At 35.1% G+C, this 23512-nt stretch overlaps 1 protein-coding gene across 1 annotated transcript in view; it reads left to right on the top strand.

Moving 5' to 3' along the window:
* LOC104078693 (vasoactive intestinal polypeptide receptor 2-like) overlaps positions 1-23512 on the top strand; it is a gene marked incomplete at both ends in the record, with an annotated part of 37325 nt that overhangs the window by 11110 nt on the left and 2703 nt on the right. Inside the window, 2 exons of the mRNA XM_009580428.1 lie at positions 3453-3550; positions 19987-20084. Of these exons, the coding sequence (XP_009578723.1) occupies positions 3453-3550; positions 19987-20084 (196 nt within the window). The remainder of the gene's footprint in view (positions 1-3452; positions 3551-19986; positions 20085-23512) is intronic.

Here is a 23512-nt window from a genome sequence, read left to right as displayed (position 1 = left end):
TTGCTTGCTCTTTTTGACCTATTTATGTTAATTATTAAGGCAGCTGAGTCTGACTGGCATCTTTAACAGTTGCCAGCAGGTCACTTGCAGGTTGTTCCTTCTGTACTTAGGAGGGGAGCTCTGCCTTGCCTTCGTGAGAATAATGAGCCAACATTAACACATAATACCTAAAAATTATCACTATTGCAATTTAAGGTAGTTATTATGAAACCTTTTATTCTGCTTTTTAATGGAACTTGAAAAGAGCTCATCAGTGTCTGAAACATTTAACTTTAAGTCTACCGTCTTCTGCACCATCTTGTCAATATATCATACTGCAGTTTAATTTTGCACTTCAGCTTGATAGTGGGGTTTTAAAAATGGATGTTGCACACATAGCATTTCATATATGTATCTCAAAATGCAGCAGGAAAAATCTTATCCCCATTGCTCAGGTGAGAAACCTTTGTCATGAAGAGCTGGTGAAAGATGCAAAACTTATCACAGTGATTTAATTCTGCTTTTGAGGTCTCTGGAGAGCTTTTTAACAATATTACTTTTAACATAGAGGCTAACTTGGAGTATGACTAAAATACCTTTATTCTCAAAACTGTTAAGTCTTGTTCCAGTAAAAAATAGATAACAAAAACAATCTACAGATGAGCAAAGGTTTTCATTCCTGGAGCTGGTGAATCTTGATTAGTTTATCATGGACAGTCTAAACAGTTTATAAAGGGGAAAGTATGTGTAATCTTCATTAAATCTTGTGAAATCTAGAAAAGCATTCAAATGACTCAAACGAAGATATTAAGGTGTTGTCATGAGACAAGGCAAGCTAATAATAAATATAAAAAATTCAAAATCTGAACTAAATCACACTGCTTCTGTCTATGTGCCAAAAGCTAAAGCATACACGCTCTCTCTGGGGTTTGGATGTTTGATATTGAACAACTATTAGTATCTTATATTACAATAACATTTTAGTTTTCCTATAAAACAACTGCAATAAATATTTAAGTCTGAAACCTTCACAATGCATTACAACTCTATCTCACTTGGGCATGGCATCATCAAGACTGAAAGATCACTTCCTTTTTATAGTTTGCTATAATTTTCCCATATACAGCTTTTTTTATAGCTACCTGTTTACTTTTTGCTTGTGGAACTAACAGGGTGGTTTTTTAGGGTATCTGTTCAATTAAGAGGATTTTTAAAATCTTGTCTTTCTATAATTTCAGAGAAGGAAGACAGCAAACATCTTGCATGGTGATTCAATTAAGATCTAACTAAGTATCTCAGCACCTTTAGAATTTAATTATGCTCAGGAATATATAATTTATTTAATTCATACATAGCACATTTCAAATTCACTTGATTCTTATGGCCGGAAATTATAAAAATATCTTTAAACTCTTTTTATTTAACCAGATTTGTGAGATGTATGTTTTAGTTTTTTCAGTGTTTAAGATGAATTAAAATTCTACTACAAGATAATCTAGACTACCTTATTTTTTATGGAAGTATTCCAAATCATAAGGCTTTTAAATATCATTAATTCTTTAAAGGATTTCTTAATTTAAATGGTGAGTTTGAAAAAAGTAGTTGTCTCCTCATCTTTACAACTTTTGGAGAACCGGCTCTTAATTTCTTCTGTGATGGTCAAGGTTATAGTTTAAGCCTACCATATAATTAATTTTCTATTGAATATTAGTAACTTTATATTACATGTCTTTTTATTGTAAAAGCAATCATATTATCCTATAATGTTTCTTCTGTATTGTACATGATGATGTAAGTATATGAGTATCAGAAAGTTATTCTGTCAATTTTTTATTCAAATGTATGTGTCAAGTTATAGGTTTTAAATGAGGTTGCTCTCTGAAATATTTAATTGCATGGAACGATGGTGTAGAAATAAACAATGTCTTCCATAGAACATTGCCTAACTGTCTTTAAGTTAGAAAGCCTTACAGTACTTATAGTAGAAAATACTTCAGCATCTTGAGTACATAGAGTCTTTTTCTTGCAAAACTGGCTTTGATATAATTTGTCATTCTGTTAACACATTCCTCTGCTCTGCCTAGTCAGAGAATCTTGATGTACTTTTAAAGTGAAAACTCTTCAGAGTGCATAAATAGGTTACATTTTCTTTAAAAAATGCCATGTCTATGCCAAATGACAGAAGTGGTCCTGTTGTTTGAGGAGACACTGTGATTTGAGGTCAAGGCCTTGTATAAGCTACAAAGATTTGGTTGTTGGTCAACCATTTGTAGGATATTTACAACTTTCCACCGAAGACTTTATACAAAGAAGAAATTCCAGTAACCAATCAGCAAGATAAAAATCACAAAAGCTTTAGTTTGGAGTGTATGTAAACACGTTTGGTTATTCTTGGCCAAAGTTGATCTGTGACACATAAATTTGTTCTTGTGTGGTGAAAACCAGACATCTTTAAGTCAGTTAAAGACCAGTGGTAAACTCCAAACCAAAGCAGTATGTTATTATAGATTTCAAGTATCATGGATATAAAAATTGCTGTAAGAAAGGTGAGGGGAAGTTGCTTATGATTTAACATTGTAAAAGTAAGTTATAATAGTTTTAATGACTATTCTTTATTCTGACATCAGACTCTTCAGTTTTCTCCTATTGAAGCTGTTTCATATTTTATGAACATTAGTTCATATTAATTAGATTAAGGAGTAGAATCATGGGTTGCCCCCATCTCATCTGCGTGACTTCATCTGGGAAAAGAGTCAACAACTTCTCTCAGTTCAGAATTTCTTTCTGAAATTTATAGGTGTTCAAAATTCCTTTCCAGCCATACTTGCACATCTCCTTTACATTCCTTGGACTACACTGTTTTAGTGATTGGTTCAGAGAGTGAGATTCAACGTGCATATTTATTTCCTTGTTTTTCAACCTATGACATAATTTGGCCTTTAAAGTGCATTACCAACTCTACCAACATTTGCTATAGCAGTAATTCATCACCATAGTATCTAAGAGCTTTTATAACTCTTCAGTAGATCATTTGGTATTATCTTCTCAGAAAAGCTTAACTAGGAGGTTAGAACAACTCTCACTTAAATTACTTTTCTATCAAATTACTTTACCTACAAATTATCCCCTTTATAGACTGAGCTGAAAGACTCCCTCCAGAATACTTTAGATAAAACAGCAAGATATTTCAGGTTTTTGCAGATGTAACAGAAATAGCTGTCATGCCAAAGCAGAAGCCTGCCGTCACAGCTTGGAATTACTTTCGGTTTTCTTTAGTGCAAAGGCAACTCAGAGCAAAAGTAAAAGTAATATGAATGAAGAGCACATGAAAGGAAATGGCTGGGTTGCTTTAACAGGAGTGCTAGGAAATACAGCATGTTAACAGAGAATGACAAAGTTAGGTTGTCTAAAGATTCATTGATGAGGAGACTTTTGAATCTTTCTGATTTAAACTCTCAAATTTTGCTTTACAGGAAATATTAGCAAAAATTGTACGAGTAATGGGTGGTCAGATATTTTTCCTGACATCTTAAGTACTTGTGGATATAATGACTATGAGGATGATTATAAGGTAGGAAAAATACTTTTTCTATTCATTTAGATGCCAGTGTTCAATACAGCTATCAGACATACTGTGCTTCTAAATAATTCCCATTTTACTCGATCAGAATTAATGGAAATCTGTAGTAATTTTTGGTAGCATTGATTGCCATATGCTTGGATTGCAAATGTCATATAAGATAAAATCAGAAATGTAGAATTCAGTAACTGTTTGAAACTCAAGGCTATAAACAATTGGTAATTGCAGTAATGCATCTGTTTTTCTAATATTGCAGTGTTACTGGGCTTATGCACAGTATGTTTTTCATTGTGTTATTTCTAGAAGTTTCTGTTGTAACAAATCCTAATGCTGTAATAATCTGTATACACGCACCACTTGATTGCTGGTATGTGTTTAAGTAAAATAGAATGAATTTAGGTCGTTGGAATTATTGCAAATTTATATTGGACTTTAAATTGTGTTAGCAATTAGAAGTGGTTCAAAAGGCTATCAAGATATCTTAAATACAGTATAAATGGAAAAACAAATTTGTTCACTTTGCAGATCCTATTTCTTTTTCTTTTTGTTGAGGGAAGGACTTTTCCATCACATGTTTTACCTATTTTCTATCTGGTTTTCTGCTGAGGCTAACAGAGCAACATTTTGTTTACAATGCTGAGCTCATAGTGTCAGTAAAACTCTTGTTATCATGAACAGATCAAGTCCTCTCATGAATAAAGATATTTGGCTGGTTGGGTTTTTCTGGATTTTAGTATGTGTGGAATAGCTCTAGCAGACCTGTTCTGTCTGGTTTGCAGAGATGTGCTGGCATTCTAGCTAAGACATGCAGTTCTTGCCATCTCTTTCTGTATTTAAAAGCCCAGTCATTACTGTAGTTGAAAATAGATAATAAAGAAAATGGATGGAGTATGTTGTTTTCCCAACTTTCCGAAGACACATTCTGAAACGTTGGTATCATCTGACAGCTTGGGGACGCACACGCATTACTGCTAAACCCGCCATTTTTAAACAGTCATTCAACCCAGACATTGTCATGTGGAGTGAAAACGGGTCAAGACTTAAAAATTCAAATTAACAAAAGATAACACTTCAAGTAGTAAGAAGTACTTAATTAGCAGATGAACTAGTATAATAGAAAAGCAGTTCTTGTTTGACATATTCATTAGTAATTTGAAGGAGAAGAATGAAATGCAAGTTGACTATACTTGCAGGAATGAACCTAGAGAAACTGGAAATAGGAAGTAATAGCAACATTTACAAAAGCCTGGAAAAGAGCAAATAATAAACCAGTGAGGATAAAAATCAGAAGAGAGATATGGAAAGCAGGTGATGAAAAAATGATTAACAAAAGTCCAATAGATAGAATATCATAGATATCTAACATAGATAGTATACAGAATAAATGCATAGCGTGTTGCAGGGAGAGAAAGGGGAAATGCAAGCACTGATTGCATTTCAAGTAACATGGCCCGAGGGCCCTGTCCTTTCTTCTCAAGTACCAGTGTCAGGTACTTGCTCAGGGAATATTCTTTGCCTGAAGACCATAAACTGGTTATTTCAGTGGGACAAGACAATAATTCTTTTCTAACCTTAAAGCTGACAAGGCAAAAAGTGGATACAATAGTGCTGGCTTGTCAGAAGACAAGCTGTTCCTGTGCAAATATTATATATTTTGTAGTTAAAGAAAGGACAAAAATTAGCAGAATAAAATCTGAAAAGGGAAACAGGAAAGCACATGTTTAAATCCATCTGTTGATGGGAGACAATATAAAAACTGCAAGTATCATGCAATTGAGAGATTTCAGGAGGCATTTAAGGTTCTGCATCAGCCAACTGTTACACAGAAAGAAGATGTTTTCTTGAATTCAGATCTTAGTGCTCAGTGTAGCACCTCAAAACAAAAAATATTTACTTAACGTAAATCAGTATAGTTAATTTTTATTTGATGTAGAATTTCAACAAAAAGAACTAAAAATGAAATCCTAAGTGTTTGGATACAAAATATTTTGGACACAAAACTATCATGCAACAATGTGCTTTGTGAGTGATGTGTGAAGTTGCCCTCAAAGTTACAGTAACTAAGGAGATCATATTTTAGGGAAGGTGGCAAAATACTTTTCTTATGGTAAGTCTTAAATTTTCTTCTGTATGCTTTCTCTGAAGACAATGTTAAAGGAGTAGGTAGAAACTGTCTTTCATGTCAGTTTGGTGCCTGCATCTTCACTGCTGAATGAATTTCCATTATAGATCCAATCAAACATTTATTCCTTTTTTTTGCTGTCTTTTAGGATATGGACTTGTATCTTCACTTGTATTTCTATACATATTTTTCATTTATTTTTGTATATATATGCATACACACAGACATATACATCTCTCTAGATATGCATCTATTTTGGGCAGTTTTGAATATTCTAGAGAAGGTTTAAATGATAGAGATTGGTGAACAAATATCGAACAGGCAATTTATTAATAGGTACCAAATTTTTATGCTGAAAATGCACTGCAATGAGAAAGCTTATTTAAAAATACCATAAGCATGTCATCTGTTATTTCTCTGCCAAGTTCACTGGTATTGTTCAGGGTATGAAAGAACTTGTCTGCTTCCACAGTTTGCATTGATTTTACTCAGAGTTAAAATGTTCAATTTTTATTCCATGTCAAATGGTACATTAGCAGCTAGTATAAAAAGAAATTATTTGCTTAACATTTTGAAATTAACTATAAGTTCCTGATACAGCACCCTTAAATAGAATGTATATTATGTTAGATCTTCTGTTAGTATTCTTTAGTGCTCCTGTCTGTATTTATAGGGGACCAATTTGACAAGTATAACAGTGTCTGAACAAACTATATGTATGTTGCTATCACATCAAATTGTAGATCAAAACCTTTATTATGTACTTCCAGTCTCTTTCCTATAAGTAAACTAGTTACTGCTAACCTTCAAGATCAAGTTTTAGATTAATCAAATAAGTGTCTTTTTTTTCCTTTTATGTTTCTGTTGAGGTCATGGCAGCACAATGGGAAAATGAATAGCTTGATTTGATCATGCTAGAGACACACGTCAAGGTGTGTTAACCCAATCCAAGCCTCACCGCAATCTTTCCTTTCATGTGGACATATTTTGACATCTTCTGTCTAGACTGAACAAGCTAGAGATGTGTCCTAGCTGTCCTCAGAGAGTATTAAACTCTCTGTCAACATTATTAAAATACAGCAAGATGCCTGGTGAATGTAAAGGACTGAAGTGTGTCCACTTTACTTAAAATAGTGACTGGGTCGGTTAATACGGTGTCTAATCAGTGTGAATTGGCCCAAGGTTTATTAGATCACACAGAAACCAATATATACAAGTTACAGGCTATGTGATTTGAATGCATAGGGTCATACAAAGACAAATTCATGGAGAGAAAGATCCTCAGGGCTGTTAAATGTGGTGATACTGCTGCAGCTTGTGCATAAGTAGAAGCATCACCTATGGAAGAAGTATTCCCCTATTTGGCTGCTTTCCTGAAGCATTCACTCTTAGGCTGCTGTCAGAAATAACATCCTGCGTGTGCTACCCACTACCTAATACAGATATGCTACCCAAGACAAGTGGAGTCAAGTCAGTGAGGTCAGGACTGACACAAACAAACACTGTCTTGAATGTCTCCAGCTACCTTTAGAAAACAGATGCATTACCACTGTCTGTGAAGTGGATCATTGCACTGGACTAATGGATTGTTTGTATTGAGTCTAAATTGAATCCTTCCCTCTCAACAAAATGTAATGCAGGGCAGCCATCTACCAATGCTTTCTCTGTGTGCCTATAAGTCATGCTGTATTTATTTACATTATATTCTGCATTTTTCATTACTTGATGATGCTACTGTTATTAAGAGATACTTAAGACAATGCTGGTCTCATCTTTGCTACTATTATTAAGAGATACTTAAGGCAATACTGGTCTCATCTTTTTTGGGTGATGTTTAGGCTTAAGGTGAATTGAAGGACAAATGTGTTGGAAAAGGGATATCATTAATTACTTGCATAAGGATTATTAAATACCATGAGGATTACATATATTTTTAGTAAATTCTATTTTGATCTGCACCATTTAAAGTGTAGTAGTGCCTGATAAGAAAAAAGTAAATTGTCCACGCATGTAATCCATCTCTTTATCTTTATTCTCTTATAAGTAAGTACTGCAAGATTTCAGAAATGGCTACTATGTTGTTGAAGTTCATTTTACAAAAGGAAAGAACTAGGGATTTTTATTCCACTTCTATTTGCATTTGCTCGTTTCAGTGTTTCTAAAGCACTGAACTCATTTACTAGACCCAGTTCTGATTTTACAGTGTTTGTACAGTTTAAGGTTTTCTGATATGTTCTTCTAGGATGAATATTTGAATATTACGGAATGTACTCTGACACACGTATCGTGAAAATTTAAGACCACAAATTTTAATATACTTGTAAGTAATCATATCTATGAATACTATACTCTCTTACATACAGTATTGCAGGAATATACTAGCCCACAGAATAAACAAAATGAAGAGTCACTTGGGATGATAATGATCGTAAATACTTTAGTAATGATCAATTATATTTTTTGTTAAATGAATAAAGAGGTGTGGGTTTTTCTTTTACATTAAGCGTGACATCTGGTCAATAGTAAAACTCCTTTGGACAAAGAATCAAGCCCTAAACTTTCTTCAGAGCATTTTGTCCTTCAGCACTGAATTACTCTCTCACCCCTGAATGTCCTTCCAAACCAAGGCTGAGGTTGAAAGATCCGGTGGGTAACTGTCAACTTTGCCTAGGAAGCTTCTGTGCTACGTCTATTCTGTAAATAAACAGAAGACTTCTGTCTCCTGAACTTAGTAAAAATAACATGAAACTAACTTTAAAGGAAACATTAGCAGAAAAAGGTGTCTATCCTAAGAAAACAAAACACAAGTGTGTGTAAGAATAGGTTTTACAAAAAAGTGTATTGAAGATAACACTAATTACACAAAAACGTACTAATCCAATTTATTTTTATATGTGTGGGTTTTTGTAGTCTTTTAAAACCTGTTAGCATTAGGTAGCCACAAAAAAAGAGGAAACATTTTAGGATTAGTAGAAAGCAGTTACAGATTCTTTAAATGTTTCCATAAAATTGTTCTGAAAATCATAAGCCACTGATTTTTGCTGTGCCTAACTACCTATTGAGTTTAGTTTAGTGACTGTAATTCAAATATTTTCCTCAAAACTTTAAAAGTAAATTGTTGGATTTCAGCTTTGGAATCAGTATCGCTCAGATAATCATATGAATATTTTGCAGAGGCCAGCTGTTCTTAGTACTGTTGCAAAAGTACTATTTTTGTTAGACATGCAGAAAATTTCATGTCATTTCAATTTCAATTTCATAATGGCATTTCAGTTTCATATGCATGACTCAAATCAGTTTATGCTTTGAATACAATTACAAAATCTAAATGGGTTTTGATATTTATTCTGTGTTAAAATCTGTTAAAAATATAATATAGTTTTAAATTCTGTTTTGGTCAGTCTGTACCTTCTATGCACTCATTTTACTCCTCCCAATCTTGCAAATTTTTTAGTAAGTTCAGAGGTTAAAGCTAAAGTTCAATTGAGAACTGGCTAATTATGGTTCACACAGAATAGTAAATAAGAAATAAGATATGCCCATCTTATATAGAAGTCATTGATTTTTATGTGCTATCAGATTTGGTATTGCTTTGCCTGTTTCTTTTGCAGCAATACAATATAAAGAGTTTGTTTCTAAATGGTACTATGTAAAATACAGAGTAGTGACAAATATTTAATAGCTATAACTAAGTCAATATTAATCTAAAGTAATTTCCTGGTTTTCAACTACCACAACACAATGCAAAATTTAATTCTTTGTCTTTATGGGCGTCATGTGTATATTTAATAAACATACAATTTCAGAACACCATTTGCCAATTTTTTTATTGAGTCACTAGGAGTTATAGGGGTGTTACAGGCAAATTAAGACATTTCTATTTACGCTCATACAGGAAATTTAAGTAGCAGTATGATTGCATCCTCTTTGATGCTGAGTCTGATAAAGTGCTTCATGCTAATCATCTAAAATTTTTGCTTGTTTTTGAAAATCATAACACCTGACTCTAAATAATTATAATTTTTGATGTAATGGATGCAAAATGTAGTGTTTACTTAGCTTTGCAATAGTTTGAGAAGCAGGGTTAGTTTTTGATGAGTAGAAAATTTCAAAACATTTATGATTTCTGACCATTATAATACTAGACTAGATCTGAAAGAAGGAAATGTCCTCATTAGCCACAATTTCAAGTGTAGAATAGAGAATAATTAAAAATATGTGTCGTATGATCAAATAATTTCAATTGTGTAATTATTTCTTATTTGCTTGTACTTAGTTTGAACAAAATGACCATGGTCAGTATTAAGGTAACATCAAAGTTAATTTTGGCTGATTAGCTTCCTGACTTATACCTCCATGTAGCTATTTCATGTTTGTCCATTCGGCAGATGAATGGCCAGCAGGTAGATTCAGTCCTGCTGACACTGACAGCTATTGTGCTGGACTAAAAGTACACAGGATTCTTGTTTTGATTTTAGTCAGACTATTTGTTGTAGGGGTCATGTGTGTGTACAGAATGCCAGAAACATTATTTTAAATAATGTGTTTTTTCTGGAGGAAGACAACCTCTTCTATTCTCCCTGGTGGGTAGAAGTGATGGGAGTCATTTTACATCCAGGCTGCCTGACAGTTACTGTCAAGCTCAGAGTACATAGCTAGAGGCTAAATTACAGGCGCAGTTACATCAGTGTGGCTGGACAACTGATGCTTTGTTAGAAAGTTCATGTGGGGTTTCACCTTTTTTTCCTTCATTTAAGAATTCTGAAATCAGATACAAGTAAGACGGGTCCAATTTAAAAAGATTCAGTCAATGGAGTTTTTCTGAAATCAAATCTAGACAGATTTTTCAAGATGGTACGGAATGATAAAAAAATGAAACAAGTCCAACTTTTTTGTTGGGCATGTTTCAATTGACCCAATGCTGTTTGAACCACAGCTACTTTCTTTATGCCAAAGTACAAAACACTCTCTGATTATATATTCTAATGGCTGAAAAAAATGTAAAGTAATATTTTCAATTCCATTATATCAACACCTGCCATGCAAGTTTGTTTATAGATGGCAATGATTTTGGCAAGTTTATGCAGTTGAATGCAATTTGTGCATCTACATCCACAGTTGAAGTTATTAGACAATAGTCCAGCTCCCAACTTGAATGATGGGGTTTTATGGTGCATTCAAAAATTGGCAAGGTGCAGGACCTTTCAACTTTCAATTCTGTGAACTTAGTGAATACAGCTGGTATAGTTCCATCTACTTCAAGAGGTTACACATGGCTTATATATAGAGGGCATGACTCTTGGGAGAATGTAAAAATAATGACTCCTGTATTTCTTGCCAGTCCTATGGAATTGGCCATTAGATGCTTTCTAAGGACTGAGATCATCTCAGTTGCAAGTGCTAATAGCTAAAGCATGAGAGAACTGGAGTAAAGGATGTCTCTAGTGGGAATCCTTTATTGCCTTCAGTGGATTTCTGGACCATTCACCATTCCCTTTAGCAGAGGCTTTTACTACTGACTTTGGAAATTTACTCCTTACACATAAAAATAATCTCAGAGATGCTGTTAGATAAATTTGTTGAATTCTAAGACTGCCTGCAAATCCATTTAAGCTGTTTTCCTTCTCTTTGAATGTTTATGAACAATTTTTTAAAATAACATCCTTCATTTTTTTCTTTGTATGTTATTCCTTTTGTCTGTTTATTTGATGCCTTTGCAAACTGACTGCCTCCAAAGTTGGTTAACTTGGCAGCATGATGGCAGATCATAGTCTAGCCAGGCCAGTCAAGAGCAGACCCAAAAGGAACAATTTGTCCACTTAACCATGAACACCGAGGGGTTATGAATTAGATGTAAACTCTCCAGGACATTGTGGAGGTATTACTATAGAAGGCCAGTCAAGAACTTCGTGCAGTATACTTTATTGGTAAAATAAATACCAGCAGATGGTATTTTTTTCATAAGTGAAGGAGTCCATCAGGCAAAAAGTACCTTTCAATGATACTGTTCTCTCTCCCTCTACCTATTTAAGTTTAGATTCACATCTCAGGAAATAGAGAGTACAAGTCAAAAAGCTATATAAGACATAGCTTTAAGACATTGATTGTAAGATAAAAAATGTGTGAGAGAAGGACTTTTAGTTCTTAATGGTTTTATTGAAACTTTTCCTCAAACAAATGCAACATAGGGATGCTATTAAAAAACAACAGATTTGAAATTAACATCTTAGTTTTCTTTAACATAGTATAAAATCATTCTGCAGTATTGTCTTCTGCAAGATATCCTTTAAGAGAAAAGCACAGGATATTTTGAACAAAAATAACATCTGCAGTTTACAGAGCTAGAATTGGAGCTGTGCTCACTACGTGCTCTGTGCTCATTTTAGATCTGGTGAGAATGACAGCTCCTTTTGACCAGTATCTTGCTTTGAATGAATGTAAATTGCAACAGAAGAAATGAATTAAAAAGACTAAGGCTCAGACTCTGGCTACCCGAAAACTTTGATCAGTTTAACTATGTAGTTTTAAAGTAAGCTGAATTGACGAACATTGTATTTAATTTTATTTAAATTAGGTTTACTTGAATTACCTTACTTTCTAACTGACTTATAAAGTATACATCATCTGTGTGCATACATAGGCATATATACATATTAAAGCCCCTATCTGTTGTGAGAATGGTGCAACACAAGATTAAAATCCACAATTTTTATATATTTCTGTGGGAAAACAGTGTTTAAAGCATAGCTTAATCAGTAGCTTCTGACACCTGACCTTTTAGTAAACTACCCTTCAAAAATGCCTCCTCCCTCACTTCCCTGTAATTTCTCTGTACCAAGCACTACTGGTTTCTTTTTCATTAGTCTTTAGCAACTTTGAGATACATGCTCATTACGTTACACGCTGGCATCATTAGGACTGTGTGCAGTTACCAGTAATAGTATGATGGCTGCTAATGTAATGACACATCACAAAACTGAGATTTTTGAACAGTAAGCAAAAAATACGTACTTTTGCATGACTAGAATTACAAGTCAGATGAATTTCATGTGACTAGATTGTACAATGTACTCATCTGCATTCAATCCAGACAGCCTATGCCTTCTCTACAGTCAAAGTCTTTGGAGCCTGGATGGAAATCATATCATCCTAATTTTGAATTGCTACAACCACAATGAAGCACATGAATCATAGTGCAGAAAAGCCTGTTCTTCTCCATTGACTCCCCTCCTCTTGGGACACAATGACTAATTCTGTTGAGTTGCCTACCTTTTAGAAAGATTATATCCCACTGTTAGAATAATTAAGCTAAATGAGTCTTGCCTGATTCATTTCACCTAGCCACCAGTAGTTATTGGAAAGGTTGTAAAAGAATATATTATATTTTTTCTTCATTATATTATTTCTGAGAAAACAGACTTGTGGTGTCAGAAATCCCATAGAGTTGGACCTCAGTTGGAAAAATCCCAAATAAAAGCAAAAACAAATGCCAGGCTTGAAATGTTGGCCTTCAAAACAAGATGGAAAAAAGAATAAAGGAAAAAATCTTAATAGGAATAAAACCCAAAGTTTTGTAATGCTTTTACTGCCCGATGGAAAGCTAACCAGATCCGTGGAGAAGCTCCTGGGAGAGAGTCATGTTGTGTAACTTTAGACATCTGTCATCTGCATGGGCACTAGTCTCTCTAGGTTCCGTTCATATTTAATGAAGAAAAAGTAGGTGTTTTTACTTGATTGTCCTTCTAAATTATTTTAGATGCCTGTCTCAGGATGACATGAATAGCACTCTGCTGGTTCTATTCATTGGTTATAAAAAGAATATTGATGCTTAGCTCAGATGGCCTTATCCCTGCAAAATTCAGTGGCTATTAGCACATCTGTTTCTTTACTGTACTGTCCTGCACTTTATTCTAACCTGTTTTGAGGGATGGGACTCTGCATTCCTGGGCATGGAAAACATTTACCGGAAGGCAAAATTGCTTATCATAAAATCAACTTTATAGAGATCTCAAAAAAAAATTATTCCACCAAAAATGGAAAAACTACTCGGATTACATAAACCAGATAAATTTCAGTGTAGTAGATTCCAAGAAAAGGGGAAGTAAAAGATATATTAAGTTCAAATTGTTCTTGACATGAAGCAATGCAGAACGTATAAGCAGAATCAAGGCTTTCCCATGGGAACGTTGGTCTGACTGCAATTTCCCAATAATGACTTCTGGTCCAGAATCATTCCTATAAAAATCTTAATGCATGCCATCTAAAGACTGTAGTGACTGTGGATCATTAGAGCCTGTAAATCAGTTGATTCTGTGTTGTTAATTTAGGAAAGTATGATGGGTGCTGTGTCTAGGACAGGAATGAGGGGAGGAAAAGAATGTAGGAGCAGTGCAATTCATTCTGAAATTAAGATGGGCAAAAATATAGGAAAAGTGAGCAAAGGCGATGCAGACTAAACATAGATATAAACTGAATATATTTGGCACCAAACAATTTACATATTTCCTAAACAAAAATTAAGGAGAATGTACAATCTCTGTCTAGATCTGGTACGCTTGGGCCTTTTAAAGGATTATTAACATAATAAAAATACAATACATAGATGAGAGAATTATATGATAACACAAGTGGTGACTGTTTTATAAGCAGTGAACTTGTTGAATTGCAAATAATTGCATCAGGAGAAGTGATCAGAAGAGAAGAGATTTGTTCTTTCCCATTCAGAGTAGAAGCTGAATGTGAAACCTTTCACCTTACGCATCAGGTTTTCTTATCTGGTGGGCACTGACTCGGATGCGTTCAGAATATCAGAGCAGGTACTGGAACAAATTTCTTGGGTCTCAGTCATGTCTGTGCCAACACAGTAAACCACATCAAATTCTTTCCAGTCGTTTACATTCACATACTTACTACATATTTTAAAACCTGGAAGGCTGAAGTTTAACTTGCAAATCAAAATTCCTGAAGTTAGATATTTACTTGAGATGTAGGTGTCTAATCACTAGTATGTGGAAACAAGGCTTGATGTGATTGCTTAAACGTAGGTATCTAGTGCCATTTGACTCGCCACTGCCATTCCAGCAAAGAGGTCCTTTGTCACATCTGCAATGCAGATGTCTTGGATACCCTAGGGCATCTCAAGTAGTACTAGATGACTACATTTAGGCAAGTAGGTATGGTTTGTTCATTATGTCACTGGAACTTGTGTTGACCAAACGGTGATGTCTACTTACGGGTGAACTGATTGTCTCTCTTGACTGCATTTTTTCAGGTCTTGATTCTGTAATCAGTATCTCTGGCTGTGTAAGGAGGGGAGCTAGTATACCTGTTGCTGTGAAAGTCAGAAAAGTTGGGCAAACCTTTTGGTAGTGTAAAATGTTGCAAGTGGGATCTTGGCAGATAAGAACATATCTCTGTCCTCTCTTACTTGGTAATAAGTTATCATCCATGATAGCCAGCAAAGCTGTTCTTATCTCCATGTACTGATCTGAAATCAGCTGGTCTAAATCTGGCATGTTCATTTCAGTGTAGTGAGTTTGTAACTTCACTTTATTTACTCTGGCCAGCAAAAAAAAGGCAATTTGATAATGGGGTTTTATTGCTTAGATATTTTATAGCTAGAATTATGTTATTCTCTATTTGGTTTTCCTTTATGTATTTGAAAGGAAAGAATGAATATCAACGAGTTGAGGTGTTCTATACTGATGAGCAGAATGCAGACTTTTGCCTGACTGTGATTTAAGACATTTAAGATATTAAATGTAAAGGTGCTGATAGAGCTTAACTGAATCATTATATGTGATAGTAAGATGTGCAGTATGTTTGCGTTTGTAGATGTTGTACAGCCTGGATTAGTCACTCAGAACAATAAAGACATATTGCCATAGTACAGTCTTTGAAATCCACTCCCTGCAGTAGATACAGAAACCCTTTGCATGAATTAATAGTAAAGGATGTTATGACTCATTTTTAAGAAACTAATGTTATATTCAGTATATTCAGGTAGAAGCCAAGGACTTGAGTAATGAGTTCTCAAAAATGTCAAGCGTGTTCAAGAATAGCTACTTTCTATTGTTGAAAGGAAACGTGCAAGTTGAAATTACTTCTTATAGTTGCCAGACTTCTTGATCTCTCATGTAAATATGGGATAAGTAATAACTAGCAACAGAGTTATATAATCAAAGTTGCTAATATCTTTATTGCAAGCTAAATGTATTTTATTAACTCAAATATTTTTAGGGATCCCTGCATCAAAATAACAATGTTTCTAGTACTGTCAGCTTCCTAATAATTCCTGTGTATCATATGTGTGCAGAGTTCTTTACAAGATCTGCAGAAAAAGGGATTCAAGGCTGTTGTGGGTTAGCCCCGGCCAGCAGCTCAGCCTCACACAGTCGCTCTCTCACTCCCCCACAGTGGGTTGAGGGAGAGAATCGGAAGGGTAAAAGTGAGAAAACTTGTGGGTTCACATAAAGACAGTTTAACAGGTAAAGCAAAAGCCGCACGCACAAGCAAAGCAAAACAAGGAATTCATTCACTGCTTCCCATCGGCAGGCAGGGTTAGCCATCTCCAGGAAAGCAGGGCTCCATCACGCATAACGGTGACTTGGGAAGACAAACGCATCACTCCGAATGTCCCCCCCTTCCTCCTCCTTCCCCCAGCAATGCTTAGCATTGCTGAGCACAGCGTCTTATGGTATGGGATATCCCTTTGGTCAGTTGGGGTCAGCTGTCCCAGCTGTGCCCTCTCCCAACTTCTTGTGCACCCCCAGCCTCCTCACTCTCAGGGCAGCATGAGAAGCAGAAAAGGCCTTGACTCTGTGTAAGCACTGCTCAGCAATATCTAAAACATCCCTGTGTTATCAACACTGTTTTCAGCACAAATCCTACAAGCTGCTATGAAGAAAATCAACTCTATCCCAGCCAAAACCAGTACAAAGGCCTCACCCAGATGTCAGCAGTGAGAAAGTCAGCACAAGAGAGTTTTTGAATGAAGCAAGGAGGTGACAGGAGGAAGTTTAATTTCTAGCCAGAGGGAACTAATCTTAAGTCTGGAGTATAGAGACCATGGTACTTACAGAAAATTATACAGTTGGGTCACTTTAGTCATCTGTTTAACAGCAAATGCATGAGTTGGCATGCGTCAAACTCACACACTTGTTGTCTCAGAGTTATTTCTGCTCTGAAGGCAAACCTAAGGCTGTCTTTGGAGCAGATTTTATACCAACTCATAGCACACTTTGGCTGCTCAGCAGCAGAAAGGGACCTTACAGCTGCTTTAAGATTTTTGAGCACAATGAGAAACCTGAATAGGAGGGAAGAAGTAGTTTCTACTGGGCACTGTGAAGGGCCAGGACGCAATTTACATCAAAAGTCCTGGTTTAAGTCTTTCCTTTTGAAGGTTATTAACAAATACAAATTACAGGAGGCCAGTGTTTACTTTAACGTGTTAGGATTTGTTAAGCTACTTGGTAGTTCCCAAGTTGTGTAAAGTTGTCCCTGTGTGCACTCTTACCAGGTGTTGTGTGCATGGCTTTAGCATACCTGGGGAGACCCCTGTCTCTGCTCTGCGGTAATGTGTTGTTGATTATCACTGTTACTGTTAAAAGGGTATCTCTGCTAATAATTTTTTTTCTGTGAACATGAACAGGAAAACTTCCACTCAGTATTTAAACAACGCAGATTCATTGTCATTTCTTTTGCAAATGACATTTATCTCCCTCCAATTTACATGGTGGATGTTAAGAATTTTTGATTTAGAGACCGTTCAGGCTTCTATTTGTACACTCAGCAGAAATGTGTTTTAGTGGGGTCTGCAAATGCCAACAAGTTGATAACAAATAGAACATACTGTGGAACTGCTGTGGATCACTTCTAAGCTTTACACTATATTTGCAACTCCCGATGTGCACAAGGTCAGGAAATAAAATTCATTTTCTTCCAGAATACTAATGATGGGGACATAAGGCTGCCAAATTGTTAAGTCATTTATCGGAGCATCCTTTTTCCATGATTTTGCAGAGCAAGTCAGGTTGAATGAACGAAGGAGGGTGTCCAAAGTATTTGCAGTGTTCTTGGTGCCATGGGCTGTTGTAATTGCTGTTGAGAAACTGTTTATCACTCTATTCCCAGAAAATTGCCTGGAGACTGGCTGATGTTCCTTTTGGTATGACAGAAGCCAAATTAAAGAAGCATAGGGATGTTCGGCAGTGCTTGTCTGTAGGCATAGTTTTTAGAGCTGTCCAAAAATGAGCCAAACTGGGGAGTATAATTCTACCATTCTAGGAGGGAATTAAAGGGCAGTTCTTCAGAACTGATTTTATGTGAAATTATGTTAATTTTGAAAAAAATATTTTTAGAATTGTATTTGAAAACAGTTTTAGAAACATTGTTCAAGAAACATTGGACTACTTAGAGTCCTATTTAGCAAACACAGGATTCAACTGGAAAACCAGAATCTTTTTGGGGCATCCATCTAAGTGCAGCATTTGTACACTCTGGGTAGCTACACTTGAATTAGTCACTGTGGGGCCTCTTCATTGCCTGTAGAAATATATCCAATGAAGTCCATGTTGACTGCTTATATATATACAAGAAGTGCTTCCTAGAAGGCCTTATGAAGAGACCCTACATTGCCTTAGATGTTTATATTTGCAGTGTAGACACCTAACACTAGATGAAATAGAACCTACAATTTACTCTCACAGAGAATCCCTAGGAATGCAGTGGGGCTCAGCAAATATACAGCAGACTCTATAGAGACCAATACAGTAATACTTTAGTTTTTACCATTTTAACCACCCAGGGACACCAATTTAAAAAAAAAAAAAAAAAAAAGGCAATATTTATTCAGGATTTTAACTGAGGGACTTTCTTATGGTCATTCTAATGTCACTGGAAGGTTCATTAAGTCCATATTTTCCTGCTTTATCTCTGCGGTAAATGAATATCATATAAAGCAAACAAAATATTAAAATGTCAGGACTGTTGTCAGAAAGGCCATCACAACTTACTTCTCTAATTAAAAAAAGAGATTTCTGTTTCCTGTGACACCTTGTATACCACTTTTAGCTCCTAACAAGCATGACAGTTGCTATGAATACACTTAAGATCTATGGCAGTTATGTTTCCCTTATTTTTCCCCTTTAACCATATCTACAATAGTGCAGTTTCAAGATTCTTCATTTAATTTAACATTTCATTTAGTCTTTTCCATACCTGTATAATATTTGCTAAGTGGTTGTCCAGCTAATTTCATCATTAATTGGGATTGCTAAAGTTACCTCTTTACTTGGCCTTTTAAATGCTATGAAAATAAATATATTAAGTGATTTGCTTTTCCTTTTGCTATCTTAGTTTATTTAAAAGTATTGTTTCCTTGCTACTTTCTACAAACATTGTTTGAGAAGGTGAGTGATATAACCTTGTGCACTAAATACTGAAATTCTGTCTGTTATACATAGCACATTCTACACTGCTATTAAAAACTTTAATTTCATAACATAGTAAAAAACTTTACAATTTTAATATTTTATCTAGCTTCAGTGGAAAATGTCAGCCTAATGACTTTGTTGTAGGCATAAATGAAGAAGCAGCTTAATTCTGATAGTATTTAGCATTATTTTTCTTGATGTTGTCATTCAGAATTCAGATTTAATGTAATATGTAGCTGGTAAATTTATGGATGATTGCAGTTAATCAGCGGACTCTGTACTTCAGTCTGCTTTTCCTCTGTTGAAAAATTTGCTTTCCAAGTTTTAGCAAATAACTTTACTGAAGAGAGAAAGGGTTGTTTGGGTCACAATTTAATAAAGTATTTGAGCATTTAGATTAGGAAATTAATGAGACTTAAACATGTCTTAAAATTAAACTCATGTATAAATGCATTACGAAGTACACTAGAGCAGAAGGACTGAGAGAGATTCTCTCTCTCTCAGAGATAATCCATTCTTTCAAACTGTGGCTCATTCTTCCCAGTTTGATTGTGTTTATGGAAGTTGATGAATCTGATATTTTCTTTGACCTCATTTGACATGGAATAATCAGCTGAAATTGTACCAGCTTGTGTGTCTAAGTTTTGAGTTCCTGAGGCTGAATTTTCTACTGAGGTCAATTGGCTTGAGATGTTGCCTTGCAAAAATATGTTGGAATAAAGGTATAACATTCTCATCACATACTGTAGAGTAAAGAATCAAAATAATGCTATTTATTTAGCCTTCAGAGCTGTTTAATGGAAAATTATATCATTTCACAGTCAATTTTACATATGAGTAAGTGATTTCTGCATATATATTTTTCTGTGCAGGTCAACTTCTATGTAAGAGTGAAGGCAATTTATACCCTTGGACACAGTGTATCTCTGATTGCTCTTACAACAGGAAGTATAATTCTTTGCCTTTTCAGGTATGTATTTTTCATGAGTAAATATGAACAATGATAAGATGGTTTTACCTGTTGTCTGATGGCTCAGATATTTAGAAAATGCATTGGTTTTACACTTTTCTCAATTAAATAGCTGATAATAATGTAATGCTACCTTGGTTTTTGATAGCACCAGTCATATTAAAAAATTTCAAAGCACTTTACAAATTTACGGACATTACAGCCCCTGTAAGAAAGAATAGTCATTTAGGAATGGATTGTATAAAGCATACTCTATTTGATTATTAAAATCGACACCTTGAATTGCTCTTGAAAATTAGTAGGATGCTGGTCTCAACACTGGACAAGTGGGCAGCCATATTTTGCAGAAGCTTCTGAGTGGTCTCCAGGGGTACTGAGGGGTCTCCAGTGGGGTTGTAAAGGCATGGGTAATTGTGCTGAAGGATAGTGCTGGGTATGCAATGTTTTTGTTAGGCAATGTTAGGAAAGGCAGTACTGTCTGTTTATTTTGCCTAATTTCTGGGAGTTTTTTGAGACTGAAATCTCCAACTGGTAAAAGAAATTGCAGAATGGTATTATCAGTATGATAGCTTTTCTCAGTCTCTCCACCTTCGTGCCTTTATATATCACTTCTACCTGTCTAATAGAATAGCCTTTATATTCTCCATTGTAAACTTCACACAACTTTTCCATTCCACTCTGCACCAAAAAAACCAAGAAAATGCATCTGTCAGATTTGGTAGAAAAGAAGTACATGTAATATGTAGAGGACAGCATGTTGTTTGTCAGAGCCTCATTCCTCTGATGAACTCTTCCTGCAAGTTCTGTAAGCCTTTCTGTCTGCCATTAAATTTTCTCAATAATTAAATAGTCAGAGACTATTCAGAGCAGATACATAGCCCATAATTATATTTTGGAATATCTTTGAAAAAAATGAATTGAGTCACTCATGGTTATCTTCTTTCTACCAGCAAACACTACAGGCAGATCGTGCATTTCAAAACTGCTAAAACCTAGTAAAGCATTTAAGACAGCGTGTTATAGACATCTGAATGTTGTCCATCGCCAGAAATAAGTTATAACAATCAGATCAAGAATTTAAGAGGTGTACTGAAAACCTTCAACTTCAGTTTAAATATCCAAGTTGAGAACTCCCCAATCTCTCTGTTGAGTCAGTGGAAAGACTCAGGCTTTTTTTCAGGGGGGACCATAGGGTCTTCTAAGTCTCCCCCTAAAGAAGCCTGTTTCTCTGTTATCTACAGGGAGTGTAGGGGCCTCCTAACATAGTGAGTTGAATTAGGAACCCAAGTAAGTTGTAAAAATACCCTGTTCAGTATATAGTTTCCCAAGCACGTAGCAAGCAGCCAGTTATTATGGAAGGCTGCAGCTGAAGCAATTGTAAATTATCAATAATAGAAGTGAATGCAAATGGCTATGTGTGTATGTCTGTCTGTCTCAGTCATGTTGTAGGGCATCCCATACATTACAGTCATTTTTAAGTTCAGAGTTTGGAAAATAAGAATGTTTCTGTAAGTTTTAACTTCTCGCTACTCAGCTGGTAACACCTCCTATCCAAGAAACATACTTTGCCCTGAAAGGTCCCAGGGTTCTTTATAGAGAATGTCAATATACTGTTTATAAAGATCAGTCACTCACCCCTGAAACACATTCACCTTTGAACGTAACCAGTAAACTTTCACCTTGCTGTGATTAAAAAAGAGAGCAAAGAACAACTCTTCTAAGTGAAACTATCTAAAGGAGATTTGGTGGTTAAGTAGTGAGTTAAAAATCAGAAGTTCCTAATGCAGTAGGGTTGTCAAAATACTGACTTCATCCAGCAGGATTAGGATTTGAACTCTGGATATTAGTAACACAAGAGATTATTAAAATTGTGCATTGCTGGATTTGTATATGTATGCTTCAAATTATACTGCATTTAATCCTGAATATGTGCAGTATTTTTAATGAAAGAAAACATGGAATAATGTGGACTTTAATTTAATTGTAGGTAAAGTGTTCATGACAAGGAAGTGGAAATTCTTTTTTAGGTGTTATGACTTGACTTCTGCAGTCCATTATATATTGTTATGTACTGTCTGGCAGAACAGATAGATATAGCCTCAGGGCTTTGCAGTTGTTCACAGTATCAGCTATAAATACATGAAAGGCAGAACTGTTGGGTGGGAAAAGGAGAACTGTTTCTGAAAGTTTCCATGCAGTTGCAATATCCTGTTTTGCATTTCTTCCAAAGAACTGCATTTGATTTTAATCTTTACAGAAACATTATATGGGTTCCCATTATTAATATCTGTAAAGGACACATTTAGAAGCATTGTAAAAGGAAAGGATTTTATATCTGGCTAATCCTTGAATCTCAAAACAAAGACATAAAACGTGAATATCTGTAAACACCTTGCCAGACTAAGCTGACAGCATTTTTCAAGTTACTATGGTGCCACTCCCCCCATAATACTCTATGTACTTATTATAATTAAAGCTGATTGGTAACTTTCTGGCACAATATTTTCCTGTTGGAGGTTGCCAATTTGTCAGGCACATTCTTGCTTCTGCAAACTTAATTTATAAACAGCAAAGCTAATAATTTTGATTTAGTCAAAAGAAGTTGCTTTACCCTTCTTAGTATGCAAGTTTCTATTTCTTCATTTTGAATATCTAAGTTTTAATATATCATAAAGTTTTTGAAAAGTGGAAATCAAAATGATTGAAAATAAGTAGTATTTTGCAGATATTTTTAAAAAGGTTGGTTTGTTCCAACTCAGAGTGAAAATAAATTGTAGAACAGCATATTTCTAGATAACACTGATATTCTAGGTCTTACTATAGATCTTACTATACTTCCTTCAGGGTTACTCCTGTATAACAAAACCTTCCAAAAAAATACCAGTTTCTCTGATACGTGTTTCTTACCAAGGAGAAAAATATGAATCTCCATAATTTCTGTAATATGTGCTCTCACGTGCATCAACTGTCTGTAACCGTTCCTCACATGGTAGTTTTGTATCATGAGGTAGTCATATGAAAGGAATAAGCATGATAGCTTTTGTTTCATTGTTAAAGAACAGCATTTCTTTGTTATTCTGAATCATCATATATATCCCAAATAAAAATACTTTCTTGCCCACTACTTCCCAAATGTTGGTTTGACAGCCTTGTATACATCCAATATTTATTATTTCAGCTACTGAATGGGATGAAGAACTATTCATCTAAATTAGTTACACAGGAAAAATATTTTCATCCCTTTTGCAGCTTGCATGTATCTCTGAATTCCATAGGAATGTACGCTGCAGTCCAATGTAATAGCGGTATTTCAGTTTTTCTCAGAACCTGTTTAAGCAAAGTACATGCATAGCCACAGAAATCACTGGATTTTTGACAACTGCTTTGAGTTCAGCCTGGTATTATGTCCTTTGTCAAACTGGGAGCTA

The sequence above is a fragment of the Fulmarus glacialis genome, unplaced genomic scaffold (assembly GCF_000690835.1).
Source record: "Fulmarus glacialis isolate BGI_N327 unplaced genomic scaffold, ASM69083v1 scaffold44396, whole genome shotgun sequence".
Classification (NCBI taxonomy): Eukaryota; Metazoa; Chordata; class Aves; order Procellariiformes; family Procellariidae; genus Fulmarus; species Fulmarus glacialis.
The sequence above is the reverse complement of the archived record's forward strand: the minus strand, read 5'-3'. Positions and strand labels throughout refer to the sequence as shown.